The sequence below is a fragment of the Eurosta solidaginis genome, chromosome 3, assembly GCF_040869045.1.
Source record: "Eurosta solidaginis isolate ZX-2024a chromosome 3, ASM4086904v1, whole genome shotgun sequence".
Classification (NCBI taxonomy): Eukaryota; Metazoa; Arthropoda; class Insecta; order Diptera; family Tephritidae; genus Eurosta; species Eurosta solidaginis.
The window spans coordinates 16,789,124-16,803,934 of record NC_090321.1 but is presented as its reverse complement, the minus strand read 5'-3'; the positions used below and the strand labels follow the sequence as shown (position 1 = coordinate 16,803,934).

Genomic DNA, 14,811 nt, shown 5'->3' with positions numbered 1-14,811 from the left:
ACAGTAAGAGTTATAGGTTTCTCAAAACTCGCATTGATTTTATACAATTGTTTTTTCGAAGCCTTTTTAAAATTGCCTTTCATACAAAAAAAAATTTCAAAAGCGTATGAAGAATAATTTATAAAAAACCTTCGTTAAAAATTTTTCAAAAGTCAATGCGAATTTTGACACCTATATCTCGAACTTTGTCGGATTAAATTTGCTTGAGCTACAAAATTGCATATTAAAATAAATAAGGCGGGACTGCCTTCGGCTGTGCCGAAGACTTCATACCTTTCATGAATGGGGCTGAACAATTATCTTATCCCGTTTGTAATCTCCAAATAATCGGATGTATAAGATAAGAAATATATAGTGTACAGATTTAAGATAAATATAAAATAAAAAATGGCAAAAAACCACCTTATCTGAACGTTCGGTTATATGGGATATATATTATATATAGATCCCATCGAAATGATTTTTACAGGAAATCTCCTATGATATATTAGAATAAATATCACCAAGTTTCACGTTTTTATATTGGAAACTAAGGGAGAAATGGCCAGAAATCTTTCGATCTGAACGATCGGTTGTATGGGATATATATTATATATAGCTGCGATCGAAATGATTTTTTCATGAATTCTATGATATATTAGAATAAATATCACCAAGTTTAACGTTTTTATATTGGAAATTAAGGGAGAAATTTCCAAAAATCTTTCTATCTGAACGGTCGGTTGTATGGGATATATACGATATATAGCTCCGATCCAAGTGATTTTTTCAGAAAATCTTCTATGATATTTTAGAATATATATCACCGAGTTTCACTTTTATACTTTCTAAATTGCAGCAGAAATGACCAAAATCGTCTTATCTGAACATTCGGCTGTATAGGAGATATTTGTTATAGTGGTCCGATCCTACCGGATCCGACAAATGTCTAATATAATACAAAAATACTTCCTTGTGCCATATTTCCTTGAGATATCTCAAAATTTGAGGGACTAGTTTGCGTTCAAACAGACAGACCGATGGACAGACGGACGGACGGACAGACGGACAAAGCTATATCAACTCAGTTCGTCGCCCTGATCAATTCGGTATACTTAATGTTGAGTCTATCTTCCATATTTCTCATCTTTACAAACATCGGACCAAAGTTAATATACCATTTCATGTTCATGAAAGGTAAAAAAAATGTAGGTAACTTCATAAAACTTCGAAGTTTTCGTATAATTTTCTCTAGTCTCCGAACGGTTTCGATAGTTTCAAAACTTTCTTAAAATATCGGAAGTAAAAGAAAGAAACAATTAAATTTTCGACGTTTGATAAAAATTCCCACTGCTATTTTTTTGTTCACTACTGTAATTATAAGATTTTCAGGTGTTATATCTTTTGTATTATATGTTTTTTATGACTACTATATTTTCATTCAATTGTTCAACACCTTGCTTAATTTAGACTAAGTCATAGTTAAAAGTTACTTTTTTATCCGAAAGCAACAAAAATATTTTGCTTTAGTTAAAAATAATACTAAATTGTATATTACTACGCCTTATATGAAATTATAATCGCCAAATTGGCGTAAGCGACAAAACTTTAGAGTTTCCATATTTGTCAAGAATCGATAGAAAATCACCATTTGGATTAGTTTAGACCAGAACGCCGGCAGAGCTTCGAATACAAACGCACCTTTTTTTGTAGTAGTATGTGTTTATATGGAGAGTGTTTGATCATAGAAGTACATATAAGCTAAAACTGATTGACTGCATGCTTTTCTGATCTTTGCCGCTGCGCCCACACGACAGGTTTGTTGGTTGCTGTGCCTCCCGGATACCAAGGATACGAGCCCAAATAGCGCACGGGGCCTGAAGCCAATTGCTGCTGAGTTTGCATGGCCAATGAACCTGCTGATAACTTTTATATAAAATTTATCTACTTCCCCTACTACCAGCAGTATAATAAGTTCGTCTGCCTTGCGTTGTCCTTACTGTTCCAGTGACCGAGTACACATATAACGGTTTTGTTTGCGAAGTTAGGTGTGGCTTAAAGCGACCTCTTGCAGCTGCTGACAGCCTTAGTCGAAGTGATGGGGGAGTTAAGCGCCATGAGTGCAGCTTGACTATCTTAGTAGACCTCGCGCACCCACCGAGTTCTCCCACAGGAGCGTATACACCCCAACTATGCCCAGAACTTCCATTTGGAAGATAATATCAAAATTGGGTAGGCGGACAGATAGCGACACCTTTCCAGAGTTCCAGTAGTTAGACTCACGAAGTCTTAATGTCAAATAAGTTGCCGATACATATATGTGAAGGTCCACAGGTAGCTGGTTTAGGAGCATATTTAGTGCGTCAGTTAGACACGACCTTAGTGCACCTTTTACCTTTCCGAGGGATGCCCGCTGTACTCTATTCATCTTTGTAATGTTGTACTATTTTTCCATGGTCGGCCACTATACTATGGCTCCATATGTTAGTATGGTTCTGCCGACGGTCGTATATAGCCATATCGCGAGTTGGGGTTGTAGACCACAGCTCCTGCTGCAGCCTTTTCGACGCTACGTTCGATATATTTTATTTCCAGCTGAGCTTACTGTCTATTTCGGCGCCCAAATGCCTTACTCTCGTAGGTGAACGCCGAATAGTTTTCCGTAGCTCCCGAGTGCACTACTGGTACAAACACAATTTTTGTATACATTTTAAAACATTTTGCATTCGAAACAATTTTTATTGGATTTTTTTTTTTGTTATTTTGTTGCCTACGGCAAACTTTACGGTTATGGCGAAATATAAGAAATTAAAAAATACTCTCTGCTACCAGAAGAGTTTAAAAATAATCTTATGATATTTACATCACGATTGTTGATTGTTAACTTAAAGTGGGAATTATTTGTGACATGGTCGCAAAAACCTTGCCCTAACCTTACACTGAAAGAAAAAGACTGGTAAAATCAACCGAACACGGGTCAATTCAACCGAAATTGCTGTAAATGTTTATCCATCACAACAAGATGTTGAATCAACTGCGCACAAATCGTTGATTCGTAATTAACCGTTTTAGTAGTCAAATGAACAAAAAAAGTTGTAAATGTAAGGCGCGACAACCTCCGAAGAGATTTTAGGCCGAGCTTCTCTTCCAATTTGCGTCGTGCTCCTCTTGATTTTCCCTACAATTTGGCCGAACGGGACCTACATGTTTTATGCCGACTCCGAACGGCATCTGCAAGGCAGATGGGTTTTCACTGAGAGCTTTTCATGGCAGAAGTTCACTCGGAGCGCTTGCCAAACACTGCCGAGGGGCGACCGCGCTTAGAAAAATTTTCTTCTAATTGAAAAACCTTATTTCTAAAATTTGGTATTGCTTTGCCCGGGATGCGAGAACCCGGGGCACACGGTGTGGCAGGCGGAGCACGCTACCATCACACCACGGTGGCACTTACTAACCGAACGTCAATTGGGCTTACATCAAATATGCTGGCACACATTAAACATAATACACTTTATTATTTTGTTTTATTAAACGGACTTTAACCAAATTTTATTGTTTATAATTTATTTAATTTATAGTTTTGAACTTCGCTTTGCAAATGGAAATGAAAGAAGTAGTCACAAAACTGATTTTCAAGTCTTTCAGTTGCAGCTCAGCTCATTCCCAATTTCTTCTCTCGCATGAAGTTGCCACACTTTATTGTTTCGAACAAAACTTGTAGTATAAATGTTTAACGTAACATTTTAAAAAGAGAACTTGTAAGTTATAGAAAAGTAAAGAATCAAATCGCAGGAAAGTAATTCACCACTGGAGTAACTTTACATGTAATTCGGCAAATTTCTTTTTCGTAATACTTTAAGTTGAAATGATTTCAAAACAACTCAAACTTGTATGTTGTCGGAAACATCAAAATTAAAAAAGGATGTTTTTTATTATCTTATTAAATTCGTTCGTGTGAGTGAAAATTCGTAAAAACTTGAACAAAATGTTACTAACTTTGGAAAAATCCTGTTCGTTCAAACAAAACTTTTGCAAGAAGAGGGCGCAATTTTGCATTTCGCTTGGACGAGAAGTTGCAAAATTGTACCCGATAAATAGGTGCCCCGGTATCTCATAATTTTTGCACAGTAAATTCAAAAAAGGGTTTTTTCGTTTTGTATTGATAACTGAAAAATTAGTTTTTTGTTGTTTTCCCATTTTGTGTGTTTTTTCGATTTGATGGTTTTATTATTTTGGTGTTTTTTCTTTTTTAACAAGTGGCACCATCGTCATAAGTGCAAAGTAGAGAGCGCAGTGAGAGTAAAATTCTCTTTGAAATTTGCTCATGTATTGACAGTTGATCGCCGTTGAAATGACCTGTAAGATCAGTTGTGTTAACAGAAAAATCAACTAGATTGACAAGGAGTCTGTCAATTTTACAGAATTTTGTTAACTTAAGAGCGCCAATTTCTCTTCTGTTGAAATAACTAAACTAATTTGTTCGTTTGACAAAGAACTCGGTCGAATTAACCATAATTCGATCAATTTTACCGAATCTCCGTTAAGTCAAGAAAAACAGAACCGATTTGTTGATTTTACTTGCACCATTTCTTTCAGTGTACTATACTCATATGCCTATTGCCAGTAACGATCCACATACCGACACGTATTTTGGGGTGCTGAATCCGAGTACATGCCAATAGATGGGTTTGGTCAAATATATGTATAACTTGTTTCAGTTTTGTGAAAACATTAAATATTTCTATCAGCTTAACTAGATGAAATTTAATTTAAAACTACATTAGAGAACAAACTTTATGTTTAATTACATATATAAGTTATTAATATAGGCGAGAATATGCTAAGAATTTGTCGTGATCATATTTTAAGTTTTTAATTATTCGCAATAGATTATGAGTTCATGTATGTATGTAAGTATAGCATATATTTCCAATTTGTCTTTGATTTACGAGTTTGTATATGTTTGCAAATAGACAAAAAGCTGTAATTTTAAATTTGAAATAAAAATAATTTCTAAAAAATGCTCAAGATTCTTGTTTTGTCATTATTTAAGTTTTCTAACATCAACTTATTTCTAGCAAAGAAGTTTGACAACAATTTTAGACGTTTTTCGCTGCTGCCTTAAGAATCCCAGAACTTTTCCTCTTGGGTCTTTCTGAGCATTTATATTATACGATTCCAATTGTATAGTTAGAGCACCAAATTCAATGTGGATTCGGGAGATAAAGAGAGCTTTAGTATTCCGATCGATGTATTGTTCTCAGAATTTCTTATCGATTCAATACAAAAACGCCCAATTCCAGCTGTTTTTTAAAAACACCCTAAACACCATAATGTCATATCTAACGTCAATACATATTAAATTTACGCCTAGATAGGACATTTTTAAAAATTTCTGAATTAGGGCGTTTGAGGGTGGTTCGATTTTCAAATTAAATGCTGATATTTCCAAAAAAGGGGAGTTTCAAAAACCATAGATTCGCAATACGCGGCCCGTATGGTGTGTTACGATTCGTATCGAACTCAAGTTTTCACTCAAACATTAAATCAAAATAGCACTGAAACCGTGAGTCCCAATAACGACATTTGTGAACTAGAGACTGCATATTAGTTAGATTTATAATTTATCATAATTTGTATAAATAGTTTGGCAGTTTCATATTAATTAATTTAATGAAGAATGGATTCCGATACGAATCGTAACACACGATACGGGGCCAGACTTAATGACTACCTCTAAATTCGTGCTAATTGGAAGCATAGTGGGACAGTTGAAGTTACACTTGTACCAACAGCGCTGAGTTCTGAGCTATAATATATCGTTAGTTTAATTCACAAAGCTGTAACCAACAGATCTTTCGAAACTGCTTATTTTGCCGATTTATTTTAAAAAGTGTTAGAAGCAATAGCAGCATGTGGTGAATATGGAAACAATATATTTTTTCCCTTCTCCTGTAAAGTTTTAAATTCGTTGGTTAGAGCCTTTGTGAATTAAGCTAAAGATGTATATATGCATTTGATTTGATTCTTCAAAGGTTGCTACTACATACTTCAGTAATACCTACGACTAAACCAGTTAAGAACGCGATCATCTAGTCGGCAATGTTAAAAAGGTTCAACTGAAAGCACTGCGGTAGCGCAGAATTATAATTCATACTGCGCCTTGATGCGATAGTTTTGCGCTATTTCAGAACTAGAGCAGTAATGATGCAGTAATGATTCAACGCTTGAGTCCTCAATTGAAGAAATCGATTAAAATAAATATTTTTTTTATTTGCACCGGAGGAAAAATGTTAAAGATTCATGTTATAATATACATTTTGAATAAATAAAAATAATTTGAATTCAGAAGTCAGTCACTTTCACTGATCGGCTATTTTGTGAACGAGTTAATCTTTGAATCGGTCACTTTTTTAGGCTTTCAGTTTTGGAGATCAGATAACCTTGTTGGAATCAGTTTTTTTTTTGAACTGCTTACTTCAGTAACCGGTTATTTAGAAGTGCTAACTTATTTCAAACAATTTTTTTGTTTTGAAGTGTTATGCTCTTCGATCAACGACTTGATCGTTATTTAACTAAGCTTTATATTTTTGCTCGATTTAGGACCATTTTCATATTTGAACATTTTAATTTATCTGCTCTATAAACAAACTTTATTCCGAAAAATATTTGTACCGGATAGGTAAACCTTAAAGTTGGCTTGAGAAAATTACCCTTAACTAATATTAGCCATATTTGTTTTACATGTATATACATCTACATTTGCAATTAAAAATAAAAACGCATATGGGGAATTACACATAGTAGTAGTGTATGGAGAGATAGGGGAGGCACAAAATTTTTAGGTCATATTGTATAACGCATACTAAAATTGAAAGTGGAGTAGATTGGAGACACACAGTTTTTTGGTATCAATTTGCGCAACAATTTCATAAGTGTAGATAAAGTTATGCACTTAGCATTATACATAAAGTTTAAGTACAAATGTATATACATGTAAAAAAGACACAGCTATTATCTCACTGACAAAAAAAGCTGGTATTATCAAAATAATAAATAACTTTCCTTAGAACATATTATTTAAGAATTCATGAGCTTAACACCGGCTTATAATAATTGAATATTCAATTATTATATTTTTCTAAGAGAAACTGAAAAGAAATAAAAAAACATTTACTGGCATATTGCGATGGTACCATTTCGAAAACCGCCACGTAATCACCATCAGGCAAAAGAATGTATGATTCACCATCAAAATGTTCTGGGACTCTTTGCACATCAAAGGTACTTATTTTACCAGAACTTCACAAGCACAAAAAAAACATTTTAAAATGAGTCCTTGTATCAGACTGGTGGAGGAGCGCCAAACCAGTGTTGGAAGCAAGGATGACCAGCGTAATTTGATACATGACGAAAAAAATTACTTAAGTCCCTGGCATACATGCCATATCCATATCCATATTTCATAGCAACCTTATGGAAATTAATGCCAATCATACCATAGCACCATTAATCGATGCCAACACCAATGCTTAAGTAAAATATGCGTATAAATATGGCAAGTATGTCAGGACCTTAGGATGGTAGGTGCCAATTGGTAATGATAAGAACATATGGCTAAAAAGTTTTGTTTTATTTATTAGTAAGTACATAAATGTAACTGGGACATGTACAAGTAATTCTTTAAATTTTCCATAAATTATTTGCTTCGCATAAAAAATTAACACCATTGCTTTTTATGTTCTTTAAGCTCATTGTTCTATGCTCTTTAGCAAATGTTGCGGTTTAATATAAACTTCACAATTTCTTCACTACACACAGATCGCTTGGTGTATCGTGTTATAGCATCGATTACTAGGTACTTCAGCCTTTTTCTATGACTCTTTGCCGATAATTGCACTCTCATTCGCTTAACAACTTGCAATTCTTACACAATAAAATTGTGGAAAACTTCAATGATCTTCTAAATCAAATCAAGAATAAAGTTTTCATCATTGCCATTAAATCACTCTTCTAGTTCTCATCTTTTGCATAACCAAAAAGTTTTTTCAATAAGCTATAAATAATTAATTGATGCGTAACATCAGCTTCATATTTCATATAATCCGCTAAACGATCCTGCTTATAGAGTGAGTCCAGTAAATCATAAAGACGCATCTCTAAAGCATTCAATTCCGTCTCCAACTCGGTGGTGTGCGTACCTGAGAAGAGCGCCTGCATATAGACGTTGGCTATTTTCGTTAAAGCTTCATCCAATTCCTGTAATGTGGGTTTGTCGGTAGTAAATGGAGTATCTGTAGTTGATGCTGCTAGCTCGGTTGTTAAGCTATTTGTTGATGTGGACTCGTAGTCATCTATGGGCATAGTGCACACGGTTTGCAGCGTGATTAACAAAGCGAGCGACAAAAGATGAATCATCATGAACTACTCAAATAAAATGCGTTTTTATAAGTTTTCAAATACGCGTGTTTGAGCTTCAATTTATGTATATTACTTGCAATACTTTAAAATTTTTATTTAATTTTTGTTTTTTGGAATATCTGATTTTGTATTCTAGAGAAACGCCTGATTTCGTACACTGCGTTTGCGTTCAATTTACACGAAGCATCCGTTGCGCGACAAAATAAGTTTAATACTCGCTTTCTAGCATGCACTCCCTTTTTATTAGCAATGTTAATCAAAAATTGAGCTAATCTCTGTTTATTAGTGCGGAAGAGCATATACAATTCATATTTTCGACAAATAACAACAAAATTAAGATAACAAACATATGCAAAATTCAATTGTAAACAAGGAACTCATAGTAGTAAGTCTGAAAATGACCCTGCAAGCAACAAAATTATACGCTTTGAAAAAAATTCAAATCAACAAAATCTAAGTATTTCGTTCAGTACTGATTTGTTGCATAAGAATTCAGCATAAAGTCATTAAAATCCATCATTTTCATTATTATCATCAATAGTTAAGCGCCTGGGAAAATATACGCCACTTTATAGTAAGTTACGGTAGTCAATCTTGCTACGCGATAACTTTTGGAGCACCTAAGTAAATCATTTTCAGGTCAAATGAATTTTCTTTAAAGTCAAATGAAACTTGTTTCAAGACAAATAATACTTAGTTAATTGACATTATTTCTATTTTGAAAGCGGATGCAAGTCAGTGACATAAATTACCTTTAAGACAATTGAAATTGACTTTTAGATGCTTAGGCTTTATTTGCCCCACCCACCCAAGTGAAGAGTACTTGGAACTCGGAGACATTGCGGATTCAGCCCAGTCAAACAATATTGTTCTTGAATTAGCTGGTGTTGAAGATAAAGGAGGCACTACTGATGGAAGCGGGAGTCAGATGGAAGCACCATGATAGATGCCACACAGCAAAACTCACACGGTCGGAATGGAATGAGAAGAGGTCGTGTGAACTTCTCACCCTCCGTAAGAGGGATCTTTTCTTATTTTTGGGTCTTCTAACTGGTCACGATTGTATTGGACTGCATGCGAAAATGATTGGCGCTCCATTTAATGATTATTTTAGAAGCTGCGGCAACGAAGAAGAGCCTGAAACTGTTAGGCATCTACTCTACGATTATCTAGCGCTCTGTAGATGGAGGCTACGTTTTATGGGCAAGGTGTTTCTCGAAGATCTGACTGATATAGCTGAGGTCAATACACGACGCTTAGTTAGCTTCACAAACTCCACGAATTGGTTTGATTAGGAGAGTAGGAATAAATCCGTGTGGTTTCACAATGGGCCTATAAAGGCCTAGGTGTGCCGCTCCGACGCGGACGGCAGCCACTTGAAACTAACCTAACCCAACTGGTGTTGAAAATGCGATATTCTTCATTTAAAATTTTAAAATCGCAATTAAAAACAGCGTTGCAGTAAAAACTTTGTGAACAAAGAACCACGCGGCATTTTCTTATAAGCCGAAAGGTAGTTTTATTTGGAATAAAAAATGTATTTTATTTGAAAAGGGTTTTGTTTTGATGTTAAAAAAGTTTCATCTTATTTGAAAAAATTTAATTTCAAATAAAGTTTAATTGAATTAAAAAAAAAATTGCATTTAGTTTCAAAAACAGCTTCATTTCATTTCAAAAAAATTTTTATTGAATTAAAAAAAAAAAGCTCAAAAAAGTTTCATTTGACTTGAAAGTGCTATAGGTCAGGTCTTGCGCGACTTGCCCCTCCTAACTCAGGCGAGGTATTACCCTGCCTCTGTTTCCAAGTAGGGGTGTAGATACGAATACCTTCTGAGGCGGTGTGCTCATATTTTCGTAAAGTTTCTAGACCTCCTGTATCCTGTTGGCTTCATATAAAATACCATACACTTTCCTAGGAAAGTTTCACTAGATTACTTTAAGGTCATCCCATGTTTATAAAGACCAATGATATCAATATCACCAACTTATTTTAGCAATTGTACGCAAAACTATCTTTTCCAACATTAGGTAAAATAAATCTTGCGATAGGCCTTGTCTGAGAGCTTGTTTGATTTTGATTCCTTTCCAACTTATACGGCATAATCTACTAGAAAAAAAGGTATTATTGAAAAAATTTTGAATACAAAAAATATCACTTGAAAATTGTTATTCAAATCGCGACTTATTTCTTGCAGGGTCGTCAAATGCAATTATCACAATGCGTGTTATTATATTGTACACATAAGTGCTACATGTGTGTGTGTACTTTTGTATGCACAGGACCGAATATGAACATCGACGAAATAGGCGCTAGTGCTAGCATAGGGGCCGTAAGAGCCACATGTAAACTAAACCTACTTTACAAAAAGGAAAAGAAAACGGACTGCCGGATAGAAAATGAGCCTATCTCTGCTTTTGCTCATAAACGTATATTTAAATAAATAATGTATTTAATTTTAATTGAGAAAGGGAGTTTTCGAAACCAATTCTGAGAAAAGGCGTTTCCTCAGCAAATTCTGATGTACAAAGGGCCTTACTACGAAATTATTGATACTCGAAATTAGACACGTTCGTTTGTTATAAAACGGGTATAAAAGATCTGATTAGAATCGTGAAAGGCACCACAAAGCGGGCAAACTCGGATACCTGAAGCAGTACGAAAGAAGCACCAAGTATAAAGAGAAGTCTAAGGATATACACATAACCGAGTACAAAGAGCTGGCTTAACTTTTTTTATTGTCGGGTAGTCCTGACTAGTACACAAGTGGCCATTGAGTTGCCTTTATATTAGTTTTTAAGTATTACTTATGTAACGAAAATTTAAATAAACCTAAATAAAATATTTGTTATTTGCTTTTTATATGAATACACTGTTTCTAATCACAATAGAGCGATAAGTTATGTGCCACCTTTTTATCTCTTTAGCCCCTTAGGTCCTCTCAGATGCTCAGATCCGGCACTGCGTACGTATATACTGATTTATACTTGCTATCATACATGATTTTTTGCACGAATTGTGAATTATTTCCGCAAAACATAAGCGATTTTAGACTGTGCGATATGCAAATGGAAACATCTCCACGTGCTTTTGAAAATTTCTACCAAAAATAGGCAAGTTTATCAACATTGGTTTTTTCGGCTTCCTTGAAAATGGCGTCATCTCTGAGTTATTCGGTTCAATATCATCCCTTTTCATGAAGTCTTTCTATTCCACGTGGCATGATACATCATGCCTTGCATCATATCTTGGGATGTACCTATTTTTTCTGCATGCACTGTATTGTGCATTAAAACTATTTAACATATCGAACATCTAGATCAGTAGTGAGCTAACTCAAAAATCTTAAATTTTGAAGTTATGAGTACCTCCAAGCTTTCCAACTTAGTACCCACCGAACTGTTTACTCGATTTACTAACATTGCAATTTTTGAGTTGATCGCTGTTTTGATCTAGAGGTGCATTGTGTCTGCATATGAGTCAATTAGAGAGCTTCGTCAAACTATCATATATTTATGAACCATTAATTCTAACAATAATGCCGTTTTTTTTCTTACTCAGGGTGAAGCGAAGCTTAAAAAAAAATACAAAAAGTGAGTTCAGGATTTTGTGCAAATGGCCTAGCATCATTGCATTCGCAAACTGGCGTAGTATTTTTACACCAAACGCCAAAAAATTATACGGCTATGCATTTGCTACGTCATGGCAACTCCGCAACCACAAAAACCGTAGTTTATTTTTTTCAATTTTGAATAGCAAATGCACAACTGACAAAACAAAACAAAATATTAAAATTTAAAACGAAAAAAAGTTGTTCACGATCGATAGCTGTCATTTGCTATAACAACGTTTCCAACACAAAATTCACAAAACTCTGAACTCCCTTAAAATAAAATGGTGAAAAGTTCAGTCTATAAATATTTGTGTATTTCGATTGTAAGGAAAACTCAAAATTCTTCGTTGAAGCACTGTGGCCCGTTTTAGAAAATAATATAAGTCTTTAACACGATTGATACGTTTTATTGTATATACTTTAAGGTAGTCCCTATAACTCAAATTTCAGTTGTTTTCCTATCTCACCCCTTTAAACGATAATACCAGGTTCAAATATATGACATATAAATTTTGGTTCTTATTTAGTAAAATAACACCGCTGCGCAGGGTCAAAGTTAAGATTTTTTATGTAGACACCAAATATTTTGATCTACTTTTTTTTGTTCGTATACCGAAGTTCGTTAAAGCTATAGCTGGCGATATCACATGTAAATTTTCGTCCCCATTAGATGTGGTAAAGACGTGTGGCACATGGGTTTAAGTTCAGATTACGTTTTCTAGACTGAATATACATATGAACATATGTTTTAAAATATTTTATTTTTCTTATTTTTTTTATTTAATTATTTAAAGTCAACTAACAAGAGTGGTCGACTAACAAAATATAAAGGAAAGTAATATAAAAAAAAAAATAGCGTAAAAATATATACAAGTATAGAATTAAAAATGGAATTAGTTAAAAATTTACAATTTTGTTTAACGTTAAACAAGAACTAAAATTAAACTATCGTTACAAATTAAACAAGTAAACTTTAAGATATCAGTTGAGACTGAAAAGTATAGCATTGCGTAAGGCAACAAACGAACATTCGATACTAATACAATTATACAAGTCGTTACAGTACGAGCACCAAACACATATAGGATCATTTTTGCCAAAATTTATACGACACAGGGGTAAATGGAAGGGCACGTAATGTCTGGACGCCCCCTAGCAGGAACTGCAAAGTTCAATCGGCTTAGCAGCTCAGAGGAGTCAACCTCACCTAGAATTAGCTTACGCTGGAACATTACAAATCAATGAGAACATTGGCAAATCAATGAGAAGTAGTCTACTTCTATAAGACGGAAGATGAAGATTTGAGTCCCAGTTAAAGGCCCGTAGAGCAAAAATTAAAAATTGTTTCTGCACAGACTCAATACGCTTTATATGAGTAATATATATGAACTTTTAACCACTCGTACCTTATCCCATAACCCATTCCAATCAGAACAAAACTTAAATATGATATCGGATACTAGTATACAATGGATATAAGAAAACAAAAAATTTTATTTATTTTTTTTAATCACCGTAGAGAAATCTTAAATTTGTTTCTGTGTGACACCCTTTATGGTCTACAATCGGGAACAAAATTGATTTGTAATATTTTTTACGTTGATATTATCGTCAGAACTAGAAAAAATTGGAAATTTGATTTATAAGGACAACCCTTATATACACATATATACATTAGAGTGTGCCCCATTTGTAGGCAAGCAAATTTTCGTTAAGCGTCAGCGCAGTACAATGCCACCTTAATATGTTCGTTATGCCATAAAAGGGTTAAAGAGAATATCTCATATACTACATTGGAATTCTAATTTTTGTACTACTTTTAGTGTTATGTGCAATTTGCCGATTTTGTAATAACTTGTGCTTAACGGTCATTTATATAGACTTTTTCCTTTCTTATTTATAACGGAACGGTGAGGACGCTGATCTTTTACGATTATTAATAAAATGTGTACATACATACGTCTCTAGATGTTAGCGTAAGCAAATGGACTTCTGGTTTTAATTGTCAAACCAACAAACGTGTGGCAGTCGTTCGAATTGCGTGATGCCACATCTACTCCGGCAGCATTTCCGGTGTACACGCATGCATACATACACAGCACATATTCAATCACTAACGCTTGTGAGCAGAACAAACATCCTACTATTTCGTTATATGCTTACTAAGTATACAACACTCTCCTACATATATGCAGTCATATGCTGATCTAAAAACAAAAAAACAAAAAAATGAATGTAGGGCGCGATAACCTCCGAAGAGATTTTAGGCCGAGCTTCTCTTCCAATTATTTCCGTCGTGCTCATTTTTTTTAATTTTTCCTACAAATTGGCGGGACGGGACCTACTTGTTTTATGCCGCCACCGTACGGCATCTGTAAGGCAGATGAGTTTTCACTGAGAGCTTTTCATGGCAGAAATACACTCGGAGTGCTTCCCAAACACTGCCGAGGGGCGACATGGCCTAGAAAAATTTTCCTCTAATTGAAAAATCGTATTTCTAATTTTTATGTTGCTTTGCCCGGGTGTGAACCCAGCATCTTCGGTGTGGTAGGCGGAGCACGCTGCCATCACACCACGGTGGCCGCAAATGCTGATCTTAATATACGTAAGTATACAAACATACAAAACAGGTTGTTCGCTGTTAAAGTTCCAAATTCACACGTTCATCTCGATATGATCTAGTCAAAATGCATAATAATGAAACTGAGTGTAAAAAAAAACTATAAAAAAAATCTGTTTTCATCAACGCACATAAAATATATACATACATAACAATCCATTTCCTTAGTTTATCCTTTCA

General features: G+C 34.5%; 1 protein-coding gene across 1 annotated transcript; it reads right to left on the bottom strand.

Annotated features, from left to right (window-relative positions):
• Window positions 1–7,597: 7,597 nt before the first annotated feature.
• Window positions 7,598–8,624, bottom strand: LOC137243386 (uncharacterized). The gene has a single exon (XM_067771130.1). It carries the CDS (start codon window positions 8,398–8,400, stop codon window positions 7,993–7,995), a length of 408 nt encoding a protein of 135 aa, XP_067627231.1. The 5' UTR covers window positions 8,401–8,624; the 3' UTR covers window positions 7,598–7,992.
• Window positions 8,625–14,811: the final 6,187 nt, after the last annotated feature.

What these genes read in the sequence shown, in the direction of transcription:
- LOC137243386 (XM_067771130.1), bottom strand. Translation starts at nt 8,400, where the DNA reads ATGATGATTCATCTTTTGTCGCTCGCTTTGTTAATCACGCTGCAAACC.